The sequence below is a fragment of the Pelobates fuscus genome, chromosome 13, assembly GCF_036172605.1.
Source record: "Pelobates fuscus isolate aPelFus1 chromosome 13, aPelFus1.pri, whole genome shotgun sequence".
Classification (NCBI taxonomy): domain Eukaryota; kingdom Metazoa; phylum Chordata; class Amphibia; order Anura; family Pelobatidae; genus Pelobates; species Pelobates fuscus.
Genome location: NC_086329.1, coordinates 95,010,824 through 95,029,525, shown reverse-complemented (window position 1 = coordinate 95,029,525; position 18,702 = coordinate 95,010,824). Strand labels below are relative to the sequence as shown.

At 42.9% G+C, this 18,702-nt stretch overlaps 1 protein-coding gene across 3 annotated transcripts; it reads right to left on the bottom strand.

The window, feature by feature from the left end:
• Nucleotides 1–1,670: 1,670 nt before the first annotated feature.
• On the bottom strand, nt 1,671–13,473 carry NOP9 (NOP9 nucleolar protein). 3 transcript variants are annotated; one of them, XM_063439687.1, is made up of 11 exons: nt 13,419–13,473; nt 12,558–12,841; nt 11,358–11,804; nt 10,394–10,474; nt 10,169–10,310; nt 9,543–9,735; nt 7,128–7,268; nt 5,401–5,541; nt 5,083–5,313; nt 2,688–2,793; nt 1,671–2,559 (listed from the first exon to the last, which is right to left on the bottom strand). In XM_063439687.1, the coding sequence occupies exons 2-11, from the start codon at nt 12,814–12,816 to the stop codon at nt 2,402–2,404; spliced, it is 1,899 nt and encodes a 632-aa protein (XP_063295757.1). In that variant the 5' UTR covers nt 12,817–12,841; nt 13,419–13,473; the 3' UTR covers nt 1,671–2,401. The 3 variants fall into 3 exon arrangements, with proteins under 3 accessions (XP_063295757.1, XP_063295755.1, XP_063295756.1); XM_063439685.1 differs by having other exon boundaries at nt 13,373–13,469; XM_063439686.1 differs by having other exon boundaries at nt 13,360–13,466.
• Between the last annotated feature and the right edge of the window lie 5,229 nt (nt 13,474–18,702).

The following is an 18,702-nucleotide window of genomic DNA, read 5'->3' as shown; positions in this document are numbered from 1 at the left end:
GACGACACACTGTTCATGGAAACTCGGCCACAGCAACTCAGAACGGCCTGAGATGGCGGCGGAGAGCGCAGAGCACATCCCTCCTGGCTAAGGTGACACAGAAACAGTTGTTGGGGCGGTCTACGACTGAAGCCTGGGCAGTGTCAAGAGAACCAAAGGGAGTTTCATTCTTGTTCTCGATCTGTACTAGCTCTCACACTACTGGAAATGGAGACACCACTGCAAGAAGCTGAGCGGATGCCGGCTTATCAGGGCAGATGGTGGGTGTCGATCTTCAAATCAGTGAAAAGACCATCCACATGGGGATATAGCTGCCTGAGATCAGCTCACAGGGTCCTCGGAGGAACTCTACTAACGTGCTTAAGTCCCACCTATCCCGGGATAAAGCACAGACTTCCAGGAGGTCTATATTGCCCAAACAGGAGGACACAAGAGCGGGAGTTTGCATGGCCCCTACAGGGCGTAGGTTGATTGGAAGCGAGACTCCCTCTGGCACAGTGCCCCATCTTAGCCTATCTTATTGACATCAGTTGGACACTTGCCTTACTTTAGAGGTGTAGGTTTATTTTGAAGCAAAATCCCAACTCTCATTTGTATTGTTTTTTTTGTGAAGCACTAGCTTTCTGACCTCAAAGGGTGCTCCCCAGGAGGCTTTACTTCTTAGTAAGGCATTGATCCTCACTATGCAGTTTCCTAACTGTTTACCTCTCACTCCTCCATTTAGGTCAGCCTCTCATTGACCCAAACATACATGTGTGCTTGCCTGACTATCTTTCACATAAGATGGAACGTCTAGCGTTGTTATTCTTATTCATTTTTCCTTTTTATTATTAGCTTTTCCTTCAAACTAGCTAATATGTCTACTAGGATTGTTGTTATCCAATGATAGGCATGTGAGCCTAACCTTGCTGTGTTAAACCCTTAAACAAATGAATTTCACAGTTAGTTATGCAGGTGTATTCTTCTGAATCTTGATGTGTTTCAGCAAGCCTGTACTTAATGACTGTAAGCCTTGAGGGTCTTTACCTGTTAAGTGAACCAAAATCAGAGAATTGGAAATATTTTTTAAATGAGCCATTCTCTGGCCAGTGTCGCCAAATTCACAGTTTAGTGAAAAGGTCCCAACCGTTACTGAATACACTAGAATGTTCAGATTCTGATCAAGACAGCAGTGTGAACCAGCAGTATCACAAAATGAATCATTTGTTTATTTACAATTTGTGATGAAAATCAGTTAATCTGTCCACGATATGACAATAAAAGTGATCCCGGCCATTTGAAAATGAAAGTTATATTCTGATTGGCAGGTTTGTAACTAGCATTCAGATCTTATGACCAACTGATGAAAGAAGCATTGAGATCTGAACATGGGCGAATCCTGTACTATTTTACACACATAACTAAGCATTACGCTACCAACACTACTTTGCTCAAAGTAACGTTTTTCTCAGTGACTATATGAATGACAGTCAAAGTAACTTTGTAAAAATATAAAAAAAGACGCAGTCACATATTGCACGCACGCTATTAAGAAACAGCACAAACCACAAGTGGGATTTGAAAATATGTTTTATTGAGGGAAAACATTCAATTCCGATATTTAAAGTCATATTTACAAAATAGGAAAAATATCTTTTTTTTGAGAAGTAGAAATGTGTAGCCCCTCTCCTCTTTATCCCCCCCACGCCCCCAATGGCTGTAGAACGAACTGGTTAAAGTAAAAGAAGTGCAGCAAGTGTGACATTCTCGGAGTCGGACAACTGTAGGACCACTGGTGGCCAATATTAATGGGAATTAACATCTAACAATTTTAGTTTTCATTTAATGATGCCCAAGCAAAACAGTAATATCCATTGTAACCCAACGTGTTTATAGTGTGACAATCTCCAGTTGGAAATAAGTAATTGTAACCAGACACCTGTCCAACATAACGGTGACTGAGAGTACCTGTGGCGGGCAATGTCACAGAAAACCCCTGATATAAACTCACAAATGGACTGCTTGGGACAGGAGATAAGGACATTAAATGGAAAAATTAATTAATTAATGGACTGTTAATAAACTGTTTGGAAGCCTCGTGGAAAAAGAAGATGTTCTACAAACTGTGATATATATATTTTTTTCTTTTTGTTTACACTCATCCTTCACCTGCACTTGAATAATATACTCAAGGCTGCTGTGTGGTCATGGTGGAAGATTGTGAGATTTACAGAATGCACAGCCCACCTCGCTACGGACAGGACATCGGAGCCGTACAAGCCATGTAGGATAGTTGGAAATTAAATAATACCTGGACTCTCTCTGAGATCATCACTGACCAATTCCAAATGCACTGTCCTTGAAATGCGTTGGAGACAGCACTACAGTGTAAAACTGTACAGGTACCACCACTAATTCCACCTCAGTCCTCCAAAATTTCTGCAAACATCTTCCGCCTCTTCTTCTCTGCCTGCTGATGCTCTTCCCAGTCTTTTCGGCGCTTCACAAAATGTGTCAAAGCAAAATTGCGGGCAATGTGGTGGCCAATCGCATCGTTCTGAAGCTCGTTTAGTCTTTCAACTACAGGGCGAATGCAAAATAATAAATAATTAGCACAGGCCATGAATATGTCCTAAATCTACAACAGAGGAAAAGAGACATGTTTTCTAACACCTGAATATTTAGTAGAGGTGCAGAATTATACATACCTAGTTGCTGAGCAATCTCCTCTTTCACGCCCATTGTAGATGCAGCCCAAATTCGATCAAGTACTCTACTTCCATGCTTGTTACACGCAAGCTGCATGCTGTGAACCTGTGTAATAGATCAGAGTTATCACGTAGCAAAAGGGAACCATCACTTTTCACAAATTTAAACTACTCAATAAAATATTGAAAATCTTCTAAAACCTTTATTAACTTTTTATTCTTGTGATGCATTTTACCTTTGTGTATAAAAGATTTAGCCAACGACAACACAATCTAGTTAGTCCTGGCACAACGTCAGCTGCCCTGCCCCCGTGCCGCTCACGGCGACCTTGCTTACCTCATCACAGCGAGCGGCGTCATCTGGTCCCTGTCTCCAGACTGGCAGTGTGTTGGATGCTGCACGCTCCAGAGCAGCTTCCTTATATGTGTGCTGCACCCGGCACACAATGTTGACCTCAGAGACCACAAGAGAGGGAATAAACTCCTCCCACGTGTTGCGGTTAACACTAATTAGAGATTAGTCAATCAGACACACCGTGTGTGTATATAAGCTAACCTCTCCCTTGCCTCAGTGCCTTGTTGTGGTCTTTGGTTTACCATTGAGCGTTGCACTGGTTATTTGGATTTCCTGGTTACTGATTTTTGGCTTTGTCTCGTTATTCCGTCTCTCTGTTTCCCTTGACCTCGGCTCGTGTTTGGAATATCCCTTTTTGCATAACCCGACCATTCTAAGGATCGGTATTGCAATTCTCTCTTCTCTGTCCTGTATATGTGTTAGGTTTCCCTAGTGAACATTACACACAGACTGCACTGGAGAAGGATATACACTCCACCTCCACAATACTAAGTACAGGGACAGACAAGGGCAGAACTTATAACAATTATTGATGAGAGCCAAAAAGGAGACTCTTCATTTTAAGAGTGATGTCTAGAATTAAACAGAGTTACTTTTCTTTCACAACACATTCGCAAATCAAAAATTTATATGGATAAGTAAACGGAATATTAAACAGTTTTAGACTCATTCTTGAGATTGATATACACTGATCAACCACAACATTAAAACCACCTGCCCTATATCATGTAGGTACCCCTCGTGCTGCCAAAACACAAGACCTCTGAATGAGCCCTGCAGTATCTGTCACCAAGACATTAACAGCAGATCCTTTAAGGCCTGCAAGCTGCAAGGTGGGGTGTCCATGGATTTGAATTATTGTTCTAGCACATCCCACCAAGTCCAATTCAAATCTGGGGAATTTAGATCCCAATGTAACTCATTGAACTCTTGATGTTCTTTAAACCATTGCTGAATAATTTCTGTAGTGTGGCTGGATGCTGTTAAAATAGGTCACTGCTAACAGAGAACATCATTGCAATGAAGGGGTGTACCTGGTCTGCAACAATCTCTAGATAGGTAGCTAAAGTAACATCCACATGAATGCCAGGACCCAAGGGTTTGCAGCAAAACATTGCCTCAGCCGGCCTGCCATTTTCCCAAAGATTTAAAGGGAAAAGTGAATAATCAGACCAGGCAACCTTCTTCCATTGCTCCATGGTCTAGTTCTGACGCTCACATCCCCATTGAAGGAGCTTTCGGCAGTGGACAGAGTTCATCATAGGCACTGTGACTGGTCTGCAGCGACGCAGCGCCGTATGCAGAAAACTGTGATGCACTGTGTGTTCTGACGTCTTTCTACCATGGCCAGCATTACGTTTTACAGCAATTTGAGATACAGTAAGCTCTACTGTGTGATCGGACCAGACTAATTATCCTTCGTTCCCAATGTGCATCAATGAGCCTCGGGCACCCATAACCCTGACGCCAAGTTCATCAGTTATCCTTCCTTGCACCACGTTCGGTAGGTACTAACCACTGCTTCCCGGGAACACCCAACAAGACCTGCAGTTTTGGAGATGCTCTGACCCAGTCGTCTAGCCATCATATTTAGCCCATGTCAAAGCCCATTTTTCCTGCTTCCAACATATGAACGTTTGCTCTCTAAATTATCCCAACCCTTGTAACAATATAATCAATGTTATTCACTTCTCTGGTCAGTGGTTTTAAAGTCGCGGCTGATTATTGTACAGGCTTTTATCTGTCCTGCACCTGGCACACATGTTGAGAAAGAAACAAGATGCATAAGAACAAAATCATGAATTAAAAAGGTCAGACACAGTGTTTGTAGTTTTAGTGATTAGTGTTACATTACTGATGGTAGGGGGATGAAGAGAAGTGCATTAGATATAAATTATAGGAAAGCACTGAATGTGTCTGGATTAACGTCTGATGTGTAATGCAATAATGTGTGACCCATTCCTGAAACATGTAACATGTAAATAGTCATTTATTGGCTGCATGTAAGACACAATATCACATCAGCAACATGTCTCTCACCCTCAGTTTCCGCAGAACCTTTTTCCTCTGTTTATCTGTTATGGTGGCGCTGTTGAGCAGGGCATCAAAAATATGGCTGCCGGCCTGGTTGCAAGCGACGGTCAAGAGGTCGACCTCTGTCATGCTCCCCAAGCTGTTTAGCGCTGGCATTGGGTCTTCAAAATGGAGGAGATGTTGCACAAGCAGGGAGCCGTGATAGTTTACCATCTCCAGTTTGCGCTCTGTGTTAACCTGAATTAGAAATGAAGCATAATCATTGTAAAAAAACTAAAACAGACAGACAGCATGGGAGCGCAAACAGAAAGGAAGTTCACTCACCGGATGTTCTGAAGCAGATTTTTCCTTCTCTTCTTTGTCTTCTTCTTCTTCAATGTTAAAATAAACCTCAAAGGTGAGTAGTGAGAGGAGAAGAGGCACGCACGTCACCTGGCGGGATGTTGGCACTGCACAGTGGAATGCCTGCAATGTTTAATAGTCCAAGTAAGATATGACGCATGCAAGATATAGAACACGCTCCAGCCCTTTATATCACATACCTCAGGACAGTAAAGGTAGTGTATGCCTAAGACCCAAGGTCTAGGTAACACAAGTGAGATACAGATATCAGAAGCCTGCTAAAATTGATAATCTTTAATTAGGTATACTTAACCATGAACAAATAAAACCACATAAATGTGGATACTTAAAGTAAAAAATCACCCAAAACTGTGCAAGAGGAGATAGAAAGGGGCTCAGGGAGTAATGGATGAGGTATCAACTTAGGCAAAAATGCTCTAGATGTATACTCATTACTGGGGAATATAAATGGGAGGTACCAATGTGCACTTAACTACCCGGCTGAATCGTTATAGAACCGAACCCTTAAAACTGGGAAGGGAAGTAACCGCTAGTATGATACTCCAACTGTGGAGTGCAGCATAGAACCACAGAAGTGTATATTCGTATGGAGGTATAGATACAATGAGCTCTTAACAATGTAACACTTCAAGGTATTGCAACAGGTAATGTAACATACTTGCTTAGAGGTCACAGGTGGATCATGTGGCCGTCACAAAGTTACACAAGAGGGTACTGCAACTTAAAATAGTACAGAAATATACATATGGCCACACCTTTATAGCTAAAGCCTTGCTTTGACCAGTCAGTGCATACAGCACTGTGGCTAGTTCCAAGAAGTATTGAGTCCGTTTATATTCAACAGGGGAACATCTAAGTATCCCAAATCTACACTTTCTACCAGTCAGTGCATACAACACTGGGGTTAGTTCTAAGTAGTGTTGAGTCTGTTGATATTTAATAGGGGAACATCTAAGTATCCCACATCTATACTATCTACCTAGTACTTAATGTTACTGTCCTGCATTTAGCTATAAAGGTGTGGCCATATGTATATTTCTGTACTATTTTAAGTTGCAGTACCCTCTTGTGTAACTTTGTGACGGCCACATGATCCACCTGTGACCTCTAAGCAAGTATGTTACATTACCTGTTGCAATACCTTGAAGTGTTACATTGTTAAGAGCTCATTGTATCTATACCTCCATACGAATATACACTTCTGTGGTTCTATGCTGCACTCCACAGTTGGAGTATCATACTAGCGGTTACTTCCCTTCCCAGTTTTAAGGGTTCGGTTCTATAACGATTCAGCCGGGTAGTTAAGTGCACATTGGTACCTCCCATTTATATTCCCCAGTAATGAGTATACATCTAGAGCATTTTTGCCTAAGTTGATACCTCATCCATTACTCCCTGAGCCCCTTTCTATCTCCTCTTGCACAGTTTTGGGTGATTTTTTACTTTAAGTATCCACATTTATGTGGTTTTATTTGTTCATGGTTAAGTATACCTAATTAAAGATTATCAATTTTAGCAGGCTTCTGAGATCTGTATCTCACTTGTGTTACCTAGACCTTGGGTCTTAGGCATACACTACCTTTACTGTCCTACTGTATATAATACAAGGGTTACCCCCTATTGAGATACGATCTGGACACACTTACCCTATCCCCGCAAGGGGGTTCTTTCTTTTTCCTATCACATACCTCCATAAGCTGGGATACAAGTTCCGTCTGGCATCGTTTCAACCTCTTGCAGGCATCAGCTAGATTTGTAATGATCCCCATATGACCTTTGGCTAAAATGTTCTCAAGACCTCCACCCAACTCTTCAATAATGGAGGAAAACTACGGAGAGAACAGGGTATAGTCAAACATACTGCACCTGGTTCAATTTACAGAAAATCATTCAACACACATTAATTCCAATTCACCAAAGCAGTCTGAAAGCGCCACTTGGCAGCAGGGGAGGTCGCGTGAAGAAGCCCAGACTTTAGCAAAGGTTCCTATTGTATCCTTCACTTTAAAGTAACACTATAGCCACCCAGATCACTTTATCTCATTGAAGTGGTCTGTGTGCAGTGTCCCAGGTCTCTTTACCCTGCAAAGACAATTATTGCAGCTTTTAATAAACTGCAATAATTAGCTTTGTGGGGTTACTCCACCTCTAGTGGTTGTACACCAGACAGCCACTAGAGGGACTTTCTGGCGGTCGCCTAACTGACGCTGGACGTCCTCACACTATGCTTGAGGATATGCCATGTCACCAATATCCCCAAAGGACGGCCACACATGCGCATTTGTTCTTCCACGCCTGCTGAGTTCAGCGAGGGAGGATCGGAGGCAGACCCAAGCCTGCAGGACCAAGATAAGTCACAGAAGGTGTTTTTAAGGGACGTGGGCACTATAGGGAGCTATATTGCCAGAAAAACAAGTTTGTTTTCCTGGCACTAGTTTCCCTTTAACCCCCCAATGTAACACTGAATTTTGTTTTTATAAACATCAGTGTTTACATTGCATTGTCAAGATGGTCTCTAGTGACAGCAACTTGCCTGGGTGGGAACGCATGCACGCAACATTAGCCTCAGAAGAGGGCCACGAGGATGTGAGAAACGGCCCCGCTCCCCCCCCGGCCGGTGGGGGTGATCCCGGCCACATGGGGACGGCGCACATCCAGACGGAAACCCCAGACTGGGGCCTACACTGATCCCTTACACTGATAATGGCTGCCAAAATGAGACCCGCCCGACAACAGGACCAAAGAGAGACAGAACAGTAGGCTGAGAGACACTTCGACATATACCTTTAATCCCGGGGTGGACTGGCCCACGGGCGGACATCCTGGACTGCTCACAGGCCGATATCATGGTTGCCTGACCTCAGGGTGAGGTGGGCACCCGGAGGTGATTGTCCCCACTGCAGCGAGCCCGACGGGTGTGGGCGGCATGTGCCTCCAGCGGACCGGTGGCTGAGGGGCCGTGCGCCCACCAATCTTAAGAAGTGGCCGGTGCTGGGTGAGACATACAGGGCAGCCCATGTTCCCGCGGGGGTATCGAAGGATCAGGGGAGGTGCAGGGGACACAGGGCCGGCGGACTCTTGTGGGGGGGCCCGCAGGAGCACAAGTTGTCCCTGAGTGCCCACTGAGACACGGTGCTTACGGGGGCGGCCTGGACGGAACGGGGGCTCTGACCCGGGGCCGGACACACCCTAGGAGACCTTGTAACACGGAGTGCCCCTCGGCCAATGTGGAAAAACTCCATGCCTCGCAAATCAAGTGAGCCTCGATCGGCCCTGAGAGTTCACAGGGCGCACAGGTCTGACACTTCTGGAACAACATGTAAAGGGACGAACCTGACACTACCCTCATTCAGCCAGCCAGGATACACAGACCTGCCAGGCCACTCTGCCTTTAGTTCTGGACATGAAGTTACACACCTTACAGTAAAAGAATTGCAATGCTATAGACATGATATAACATTTAATATGATCTTAAACGTAACTAAACTTGACAATTCATAGGCTTGTATAGCTTAGGGAATCTATATATATCTACTATTGTCATAACGCTAGATATTTGCATGTTTGCTTCATTTAATATAATCTTAAACGTAACTAAACTTGACAATTCATAGGCTTGTATAGCTTAGGGAATCTATATATATCTACTATTGTCATAACGATAGATATTTGCATGTTTGCTTTAAAAAAAAAAAAAAGTGCTGCTTAATCTGCCACAATTTAATTTGTAAAAATGTTATGAAAAATTCTGCAGCTGCTATTGTGGCTCTGCTCGCCTATTGTTATTTCATGCACAATGAAAATAAAGAATTAAAAAAAAAAAAAAAAAAAAGGGAATATGATTAGCAATTGGATTTCTCTTTGGGTGATCAATCTGTTAATAACACTTAGGTGTGAATGAACCCTTAATTCCCCTGGAGTTCAATTTATTTTCTTTGTGAATCAATAGATCCCAGGGTGTGTAAATCTCGCTTAAAAGATGCAAGCTCTTCAACCTATATTACTACAAAGAATTGGACCAAATTGACAATCAGTACTATTGGAAGATCCATCCTTGATTTCCTCCTCTGCTGGATTTGAAGAAGATAGGTAGACGGACTTACCATTTTTTTGGTCTGGGTAGAGGAGATCAGCCTTTGCACAGTGTAGTTGGCAATGGGGTGGCAGGAGAGGGCTTCGAGCTGGCCTTGGAAGTGTTTTCGGAACAGTCGTTGTAGCTGCTTCTTCTCAGAAACTTCCAGAATCTTCTCCAGGAGCCGGCTACTTGTCTCATCTTTCAAGAACACCAAGAGAGAGCTGCAGGAGGCAACCCGAGAGGAGTTAAAACTGCTTGAATCCAATAGACAATCTATGCTTCCATAATAGTGATAAAATGGATAACATGGCTGACCTAATAAACAGTCAAAGGTACTCTGAATGTTTCTAAATTTAAAGTGACACTGAGCTGGATTTGACCCATTCTTTTTGTAATTCATTATATAGAAAACACATTAAAAATACACAGAGAAAGTATTCGAAATATTACCCCACATCCCATGCTCCCAATTTCCATTCTATTCAGTGATACATACACTTGAATACTCCAGTCACCATAGCCACATCCCGTCCCTGTTGCCATGCTTAGCTCGCTAGCTGATGTTCACAACCAATGAGCTTGCGCAGGACTTAGCTCAGGAGAGCTAATGGAAGAACGTAAGTAAACTGAAGCAAAGCATCTTAGCCAGCTCACCTGCTCTCTGCCGACACGTTGCGAGAGGACAGATAATCAATCACTTGGTCGCACAGTTCAGCACATGCCGAAGGAACTTTCCGTTGCAGAATCTGGAGGGCAACCTGCATCCCGAGGCTGGCAATTTTATGCGTGGCAAATACTGTTGTGACAAGGAAAAGGAATTAGCTACTACACTGCGATAACCAAATTAGAAACAGAGAATCCCCCCAGCAGAGAACGTACCTCCAATTAGATCCGAGAAACAGCTACAAAGGTCCTGTAACTGCTGCAGGAAAGTCTCTGGAACGTCAAACTCTGATTTTACTGGCAAAAAAAGAGAGAGACTAGTATAAGTCCAGTGAAGGACACGGAAATGAGGGAGTAGTATAGTATGGCCCCTTCTGTTGCAACCAACAATACATGTACATATCCAAGTTTGTATGACAAACACTGTGTGAAGTTGCCTCAAGGCTACAGATCATTGCTAACCAAACTTGGCCCAGGTTTTGGTGGCAGAATAAAAATGGTTTAACATTAACAAAAAAAATATTTCACAACCACTGCAGTAAGCTGTGCATTAAAAGGGACACTATAGTCACTAAACAACTTTAGCTTAGTGTGGCAGTTTTGGTGTATCGATCATGCCTCTGAAGTTCCACTGCTCAATTCTCTGCTATTTAATTCAAATAACTTTTGTTTCTGTTTATGCAGCCCTAGCCACACCTCCCCTGTCTGTGACTGACACAGCCTGCATGAAAACAAAATGGTTTCATTTTCAATCAGATGGGACTTATTTTACAAGTTTTTATCTCATTCTCTGTAAATTGAACTTTAATCACACACAGGAAGCTCTTGCAGGATCTAGCATACTATTAACAAAGCAGGAGATCAGAAAATTTAATTTAAGCAAATCTCCAATAAAATAAGTGTAAACATTAAAGGAATCTTTACAGGAAGTGTTTAGAAAGGAGGTGTAAGTCACAAGCAGGGAGGTGTGCCTAGACCTGCATAAACTCCTAAATGGCACAGAATTGAGCAGTAAATGATCTTGACACCAAACTGTTATATTAAGCAAACGTTCTTTTGGTGACTTTAGAGTCCGTTTAAGCTATAGCGGTGGTGCTTAGATTGTACCATTAAAATATCTGCACTAGGACATGTGGGATTACCCCCTTTCTGTAAGATACTGTGCTATGTTTGCGATTACCTGTTAATCCCTGGGCGCCTTTCCTTCTCTCCGTTTCAGAGTTTAGGATAACCCCACTGAGCACCTGGAAAAGGGTCCGCACAATAAAGCTCCCGTGGACGCTCTGATTATACTGTAGAAACTTTTCCTTCACCTCTGAACAAAGACTGAAAACCAGCTCCTCCAAACTACTACAAGGCTGGACATCAAGGTCCTCGTCAGACTCGTCTTCTTCCGGCTGGTTCTGAAGTCGCGGATACTGCAGGAGAGCAGTCTGGATGACATGCGCCCCGCTTCGGTGCCAGCACACAGCCTGCCAGTTCCCACTCAGTGCGCTCAGCACCTGACACAGCTGGGCAGACGTGGCGACGGAAAGCAACTTCTGAAGCACAATACTTGCCGACATGTCTGTGGACAGAGACAGCTCGTTTCCCTGCACCTCGTTAAACACATTCCTGACAAACAGACCTGTGAAGTAAAAAAAATACAGTCTGGTGATAAGGTGGTGATGGGAAGATGGAATTACCCAAGCAATGTAAAAAAGGGACCCGACCCTAACACCTTCTAGAACTCTTTAGAGGCAACACTAAAGTTGGAGCTATTTTTAATTTAGAAACAGTCCGTATTGTACCATAATTTTACTCACCACATCAAGGCTCCAGCAGCAAACACAAAGATGCTAACCTAACAGAATAACCAGTTAATAGATACGACAGTCTTATGAACGTGTTATGTCTCTTGACTGTATGATTAGTGTGATTATTTGAATTCCTTTGGTGAAATTAATCAAATTAGCAACAACAAAAAAAGTAAACTGAGTTTAAATGTTCTGCTCTATCAGGAGATGTTGGTGATTGAACTGCTTAGAAAATGATTAAAAAAAATCCCCTGTGTTCTTGGATAGACTTTAGATCATCGTGCTAATGTGCAGAGCATGAAAAGGGCTGACCTTCAGATATACCCTTATGAAAAAATGCCAAATTAAATACATGCATGTTTTCCTTTAGGGTATATCTATAAATGCGTGTTTTGTTTTCTATTTGGGCAGTAGAGAGCTCATTTTAATTGTGCCTGCCGCAACACTTGCTCAGCAATTTGAGTTCCTTATAATTTGTCATATTCTTATTCTTTCGGTCTTGCCCTATTGTCTGATATTGCAAGGAGATCCACACGGACACTCAAAAAGTGTTTATCTCAAGATTCCCGGTCAGAATCCCTTACCTCGGTCTTCATCTGACTCAAAGTCTTGCTGCAGAGTATCTCCCACCCTTCGGAAGTACCCCACAGATTTGGGGTCTAGTCTAGGAATGGCAGAGTCAGCAGAACCCTTTTTGTCCTCGCTTTTGGATGATTTTGTTGGTTTGCCTTGAGCGCTCTTGTCGTGTTTCAATTGCTTTGTGGGTGGATCTTCTGTGTTTACCTTTTCTGTCTGCTGTTTGTTTCGTTTCTTCCCATGCATCTTCTTTTTTTCCGTGCCCATCTTACAAAGTTTCTTGAACTATTATCTGTAGAAGGAGAGAAAAAAATACAAAATCATGCCAGACTGTCTTGCATACAGACAGAACCGTTGATACAGGAACAATATAATTAATGCAAATCAGTCAATAAAATGTTATGATATTATCACACTATTATTAAACCACCACTATACCCCACAAATTTACTATACACAAAATGCTGTATTGTGCCATGACATACAGACTGCAATGGCCCCTGGCTGCCATGTATTCACCTATAAGATCTTCTGACCAATGTTTCCCTACAAAAAACGTGTTAAAGCTTATGTGATCCCAAATAGCAAAAATGAAAGCGTTAAGGTAACATTTTACAGCATTAGTTCTAATAATACAGCCCCCTGCTGTGGAATCAGACTCTGATCACCCCTAACATGGATTATAGTGATGAGATCTCAGGGGATGTGAGCCCAGAATGTCGGTATTCATGCCATGGACTGTATGACCCAGTTAATGCCCGAAGGATTAACCCCGGTGATTATGGGGTTAAAGCCCATGCAGGACATTACCCGTGCCTGTTACCTGAATACCAGTCCAGGAAAGCAGCATGGCTTCCAACTGCACTCACAGGGAGCCGAGTGATGACATCATCAGAACGCGCAGTTTCCTGTCCCAGAACATGCTCTGTACAGTGTGCTGAGAGCTGTATGCTGGGAACTGAAATACCTCTACCACCAGTGTATACTGCATGTCACCCTGCCCCCCTTTTATTTACACCCTATATAGTGTGTCCCCCTTTATTTACACTCTATATAGTGTATGTCACCCTGCCCCCTTTTATTTACACCCTATATAGTGTATGTCACCCTGCCCCCTTTTATTTACACCCTTTATAGTGTATGTCACCCTGCCCCCTTTTATTTACACCCTATATAGTGTCTGTGTCCCTTTATTTACACTCTATATAGTGTGTCCCCCTGTCCCCCTTTTATTTACACCCTATATAGTGTATGTCACCCTGCCCCCCTTGTATTTACACCCTATATAGTGTATGTCACCCTGCCCCCCTTGTATTTACACCCTATATAGTGTATGTCACCCTGCCCCCTTTTATTTACACCCTATATAGTGTATGTCACCCTGCCCCCTTTTATTTACACCCTATATAGTGTATGTCACCCTGCCCCATTTATTTACACCCTATATAGTGTCCCCCCCTTTATTTACACCCTATATAGTGTATGTCACCCTGCCCCCTTGTATTTACACCCTATATAGTGTATGTCACCCTGCCCCCTTTTATTTACACCCTATATAGTGTATGTCACCCTGCCCCCCTTTTATTTACACCCTATATAGTGTGTGTCCCCCTTTATTTACACTCTATATAGTGTGTGTCACCCTGCCCCCCTTTTATTTACACCCTATATAGTGTATGTCACCCTGCCCCCCTTTTATTTACACCCTATATAGTGTGTGTCCCCCTTTATTTACACTCTATATAGTGTGTGTCACCCTGCCCCCCTTTTATTTACACCCTATATAGTGTGTGTCCCCCTTTATTTACACTCTATATAGTGTATGTCACCCTGTCCCCCTTTTATTTACACCCTATATAGTGTATGTCACCCTGCCCCATTTATTTACACCCTATATAGTGTCCCCCCTTTATTTACACCCTATATAGTGTATGTCACCCTGCCCCCCTTGTATTTACACCCTATATAGTGTATGTCACCCTGCCCCCCTTTTATTTACACCCTATATAGTGTGTGTGTCCCCCTTTATTTACACTCTATATAGTGTGTGTCACTCTGCCCCTCCCCTTTTATTTACACCCTATATAGTGTATGTCACCCTGTCCCCCTTTTATTTACACCCTATATAGTGTGTCACCCTGCCCCCCTTTTATTTACACCCTATATAGTGTATTATCACCCTGCCCCCTTTTATTTACACTCTATATAGTGTATGTCACCCTGCCCCCCCTTTATTTACACCCTATATAGTGTATTATCACCCTGCCCCCCTTTTATTTACACTCTATATAGTGTATGTCACCCTGCCCCCCTTTTATTTACACTCTATATAGTGTGTCAACCTTTCCCCCCTTTATTTACACCCTATATAGTGTATGTCACCCAGCCCCCTTTTATTTACACCCTATATAGTGTCCCCCCTTTATTTACACTCTATATAGTGTATGTCACCCAGCCCCCTTTTATTTACACCCTATATAGTGTATGTCACCCTGCCCCCCTTTTATTTACACCCTATATAGTGTGTCAACCTTTCCCCCCTTTTATTTACACCCTATATAGTGTCCCCCCCTTTATTTACACCCTATATAGTGTATGTCACCCTGCCCCCTTTTATTTACACCCTATATAGTGTCCCCCCCTTTATTTACACCCTATATAGTGTGTCCCCCCTTTATTTACACTCTATATAGTGTATGTCACCCTGCCCCCCTTTTATTTACACCCTATATAGTGTATTATCACCCTGCTCCCTTTTATTTACACCCTATATAGTGTATGTCACCCTGTCCCCCCTTTATTTACACCCTATAGTGTATATCACCCTGCCCCCCTTTTATTTACACCCTATATAGTGTATTATCACCATGCCCCCTTTTTATTTACACCCTAGTGTATGTCACCCTGTCCCCTCTTTTATTTACACCCTATATAGTGTATATCACCCTGCCCCCTTTTATTTACACCCTATATAGTGTATATCACCCTGCCCCCTTTTATTTACACCCTATATAGTGTATATCACCCTGCCCCCTTTTATTTACACCCTATATAGTGTGTCACCCTGCCCCTTTTATTTACACTCTGTATAGTGTATATCACCTTGTCCCCCCTTTTATTTACACCCTATATAGTGTCACCCTGCCTCCTCCCCTTTTGTTTACACCCTATAGTGTATATCACACTGCACATGATTTATTTGCACCATAGTTTGTCACATTGCACTTCGTATATAATGTACATCACACTACATGCCCTTTATGTACATTAGTCTACTGGTCTGAATTCTTAATTTACAAGTTTATCTGGCACTGCATCTCCTTTATTTACACATTATATACTGTACCTACCACCACATCCTCTTTACAGTTCATCTCACGCAGCTTCCCTTATAATTATTATGCCCTACCTCTATGGCACCGCACGCTGTATTAATATGCCCTACCTCTATGGCACCGCACGCTGTATTAATATGCCCTACCTCTATGGCACCGCACGCTGTATTAATATGCCCTACCTCTATGGCACCGCACGCTGTATTAATATGCCCAACCTCTATGGCACCGCACACTGTATTAATATGCCCTACCTCTATGGCACCGCACGCTGTATTAATATGCCCAACCTCTATGGCACCGCACACTGTATTAATATGCCCTACCTCTATGGCACCGCACGCTGTATTAATATGCCCTACCTCTATGTCACCGCACGCTGTATTAATATGCCCTACCTCTATGGCACCGCACGCTGTATTAATATGCCCTACCTCTATGGCACCTCACGCTGTATTAATATGCCCAACCTCTATGGCACCGCACACTGTATTAATATGCCCAACCTCTATGGCACCGCACGCTGTATTAATATGCCCAACCTCTATGGCACCGCACGCTGTATTAATATGCCCAACCTCTATGGCACCGCACGCTGTATTAATATGCCCTACCTCTATGGCACCGCACGCTGTATTAATATGCCCTACCTCTATGGCACCGCACGCTGTATTAATATGCCCTACCTCTATGGCACCGCACGCTGTATTAATATGCCCTACCTCTATGGCACCGCACGCTGTTTTAATATGCCCTACCTCTATGGCACCGCACGCTGTATTATGCCCGACCTCTATGGCACCACACGCTGTATTATGCCCGACCTCTATGGCACCACACGCTGTATTAATATGCCCGACCTTTATGGCACCGCACGCTGTATTAATATGCCCTACCTCTATGGCACCGCACGCTGTATTAATATGCCCGACCTCTATGGCACCGCACGCTGTATTAATATGCCCGACCTTTATGGCACCGCACGCTGTATTAATATGCCCTACCTCTATGGCACCGCACGCTGTATTAATATGCCCGACCTCTATGGCACCGCACACTGTATTAATATGCCCGACCTCTATGGCACCACACGCTGTATTATTATGCCCGACCTCTATGGCACCGCACGCTGTATTAATATGCCCGACCTTTATGGCACCGCACGCTGTATTAATATGCCCTACCTCTATGGCACCGCACGCTGTATTAATATGCCCGACCTCTATGGCACCGCACACTGTATTAATATGCCCGACCTCTATGGCACCGCACATTGTATTAATATGCCCTACCTCTATGGCACCGCACACTGTATTAATATGCCCTACCTCTATGGCACCACACGCTGCATTAATGTCCAACTCTATGGCACCGCACTCTGTATAATTATGCCCTACATGGCCCCCTGATATTTAAATCCCCCATGGCGCACCAAGAGATCACACTCAATATATACTTTTACTATGACACACCTGGCTCTGCTCCTCTTCCCAAGAGGAACAAGGTCTGAGGATTTATTGCAAATTTAGTAATTCAGTAATCTTGCTGGTGGTCAACTCAATTCTGAATTGTCAATTAATGTTCCCCATTCTCCTCTTATACAACAATATTGTGCCAGTTTAGCTAATTTTACAGGTTTAATTTTCTCAAATGCCATAGTAATGCCTTATTGGTAGGCATTTATGGTGTCAAGGGAATTTTAATTTATTAACACAGATTATCTTTTTGCAATTAGGTTATGGTTTATAACAATATACTATTTGAGCAATCTTTTCCCTATATCTCTCCATCAGGTCACTCCCTAGATATGGTGGTATCATTTTGCTACTTTCATTTTCCATCAAATTCCCTACTATTTTTAACCCCTTAAGGTCACAGCTTCAAAAGCTTGTCTTACCCTTAAGGACACAAGCCATTTTTGTGGTTTGTGTTCAAATGCAATTTGCATCTGTCATTTATTGCACCAACACATATATACCATTTTTAAAGGGCAAACAGGGCTTTAATTTTGTCACATATATTCATTAATTATAAAAAATTAATTATAAAAAAAATACTTAATACAGGGCTTGACAAATTTGCTTTGAGTTTAGGATCCTGCGAAAAATGGTAGGAACCTTTCCTTTTTTTTAAATAAAGCTGTATTTTCAAGGACAATCACACAATTTTTAAAGGGACAACAGTCACCGGAACCACAAAAGTTTGATGAAGTGGTTCTGGTGTCTACAGCATGTCCCTGCAGGCATTTTAATAATAAAAAAAATCTGCCTTATCATAGAAAAGCAGTGTTTACATTGCTGCCTAGTAAGACCTCTAGTGACAGTCACTTAGACGGCCATTAGAGGTGCATCCTTATCCAGTGCTACGTGCAGCACCAACAATTAGCAATTGATTTAGACACAGATTTGAGAGGGAGACATTCTCACACACTTTTTTTATTTTTTTATTTTTTAAGTCCACCCAGCCTCCTTACCTTTAGGAGAACTTAAGTGTTTCCATTCCCTACTGTCTAGTGGAGCTACTGTAACCCTGTAATTTTCAATCTCTGCTCCCTCATGTGCCATTTAGTGGGGCCGGAGTGACATCATATCCTATCACCACCACAGGGTGGGCAGAGCAGGAAGATTATAACTCCCCCACTGAGTAGGCTGACAAATACCTAAGTGCCAGGAAAAAATTCCTAGTCGCCACGACGACCTGGGGTTTGTCAAGCCCGGATGTAATAGAACAGAACACTTTGGTAAATCTAATCTCCCCTCTTTGAGTTGTATTAAAAATATTATAAAACTTACCTACGCTCATCCCATTTTAGGGACAG

What these genes read in the sequence shown, in the direction of transcription:
- NOP9 (XM_063439687.1), bottom strand. Translation starts at nt 12,816, where the DNA reads ATGGGCACGGAAAAAAAGAAGATGCATGGGAAGAAACGAAACAAACAG. An exon ending in TGAGTCAGATGAAGACCGAG is followed by an intron (nt 11,805 to 12,557) that starts GTAAGGGATTCT and finishes TTTACTTCACAG; the next exon opens with GTCTGTTTGTCAGGAATGTG. An exon ending in CTACCCAGACCAAAAAAATG is followed by an intron (nt 7,269 to 9,542) that starts GTAAGTCCGTCT and finishes TTCTCTCCGTAG; the next exon opens with TTTTCCTCCATTATTGAAGA.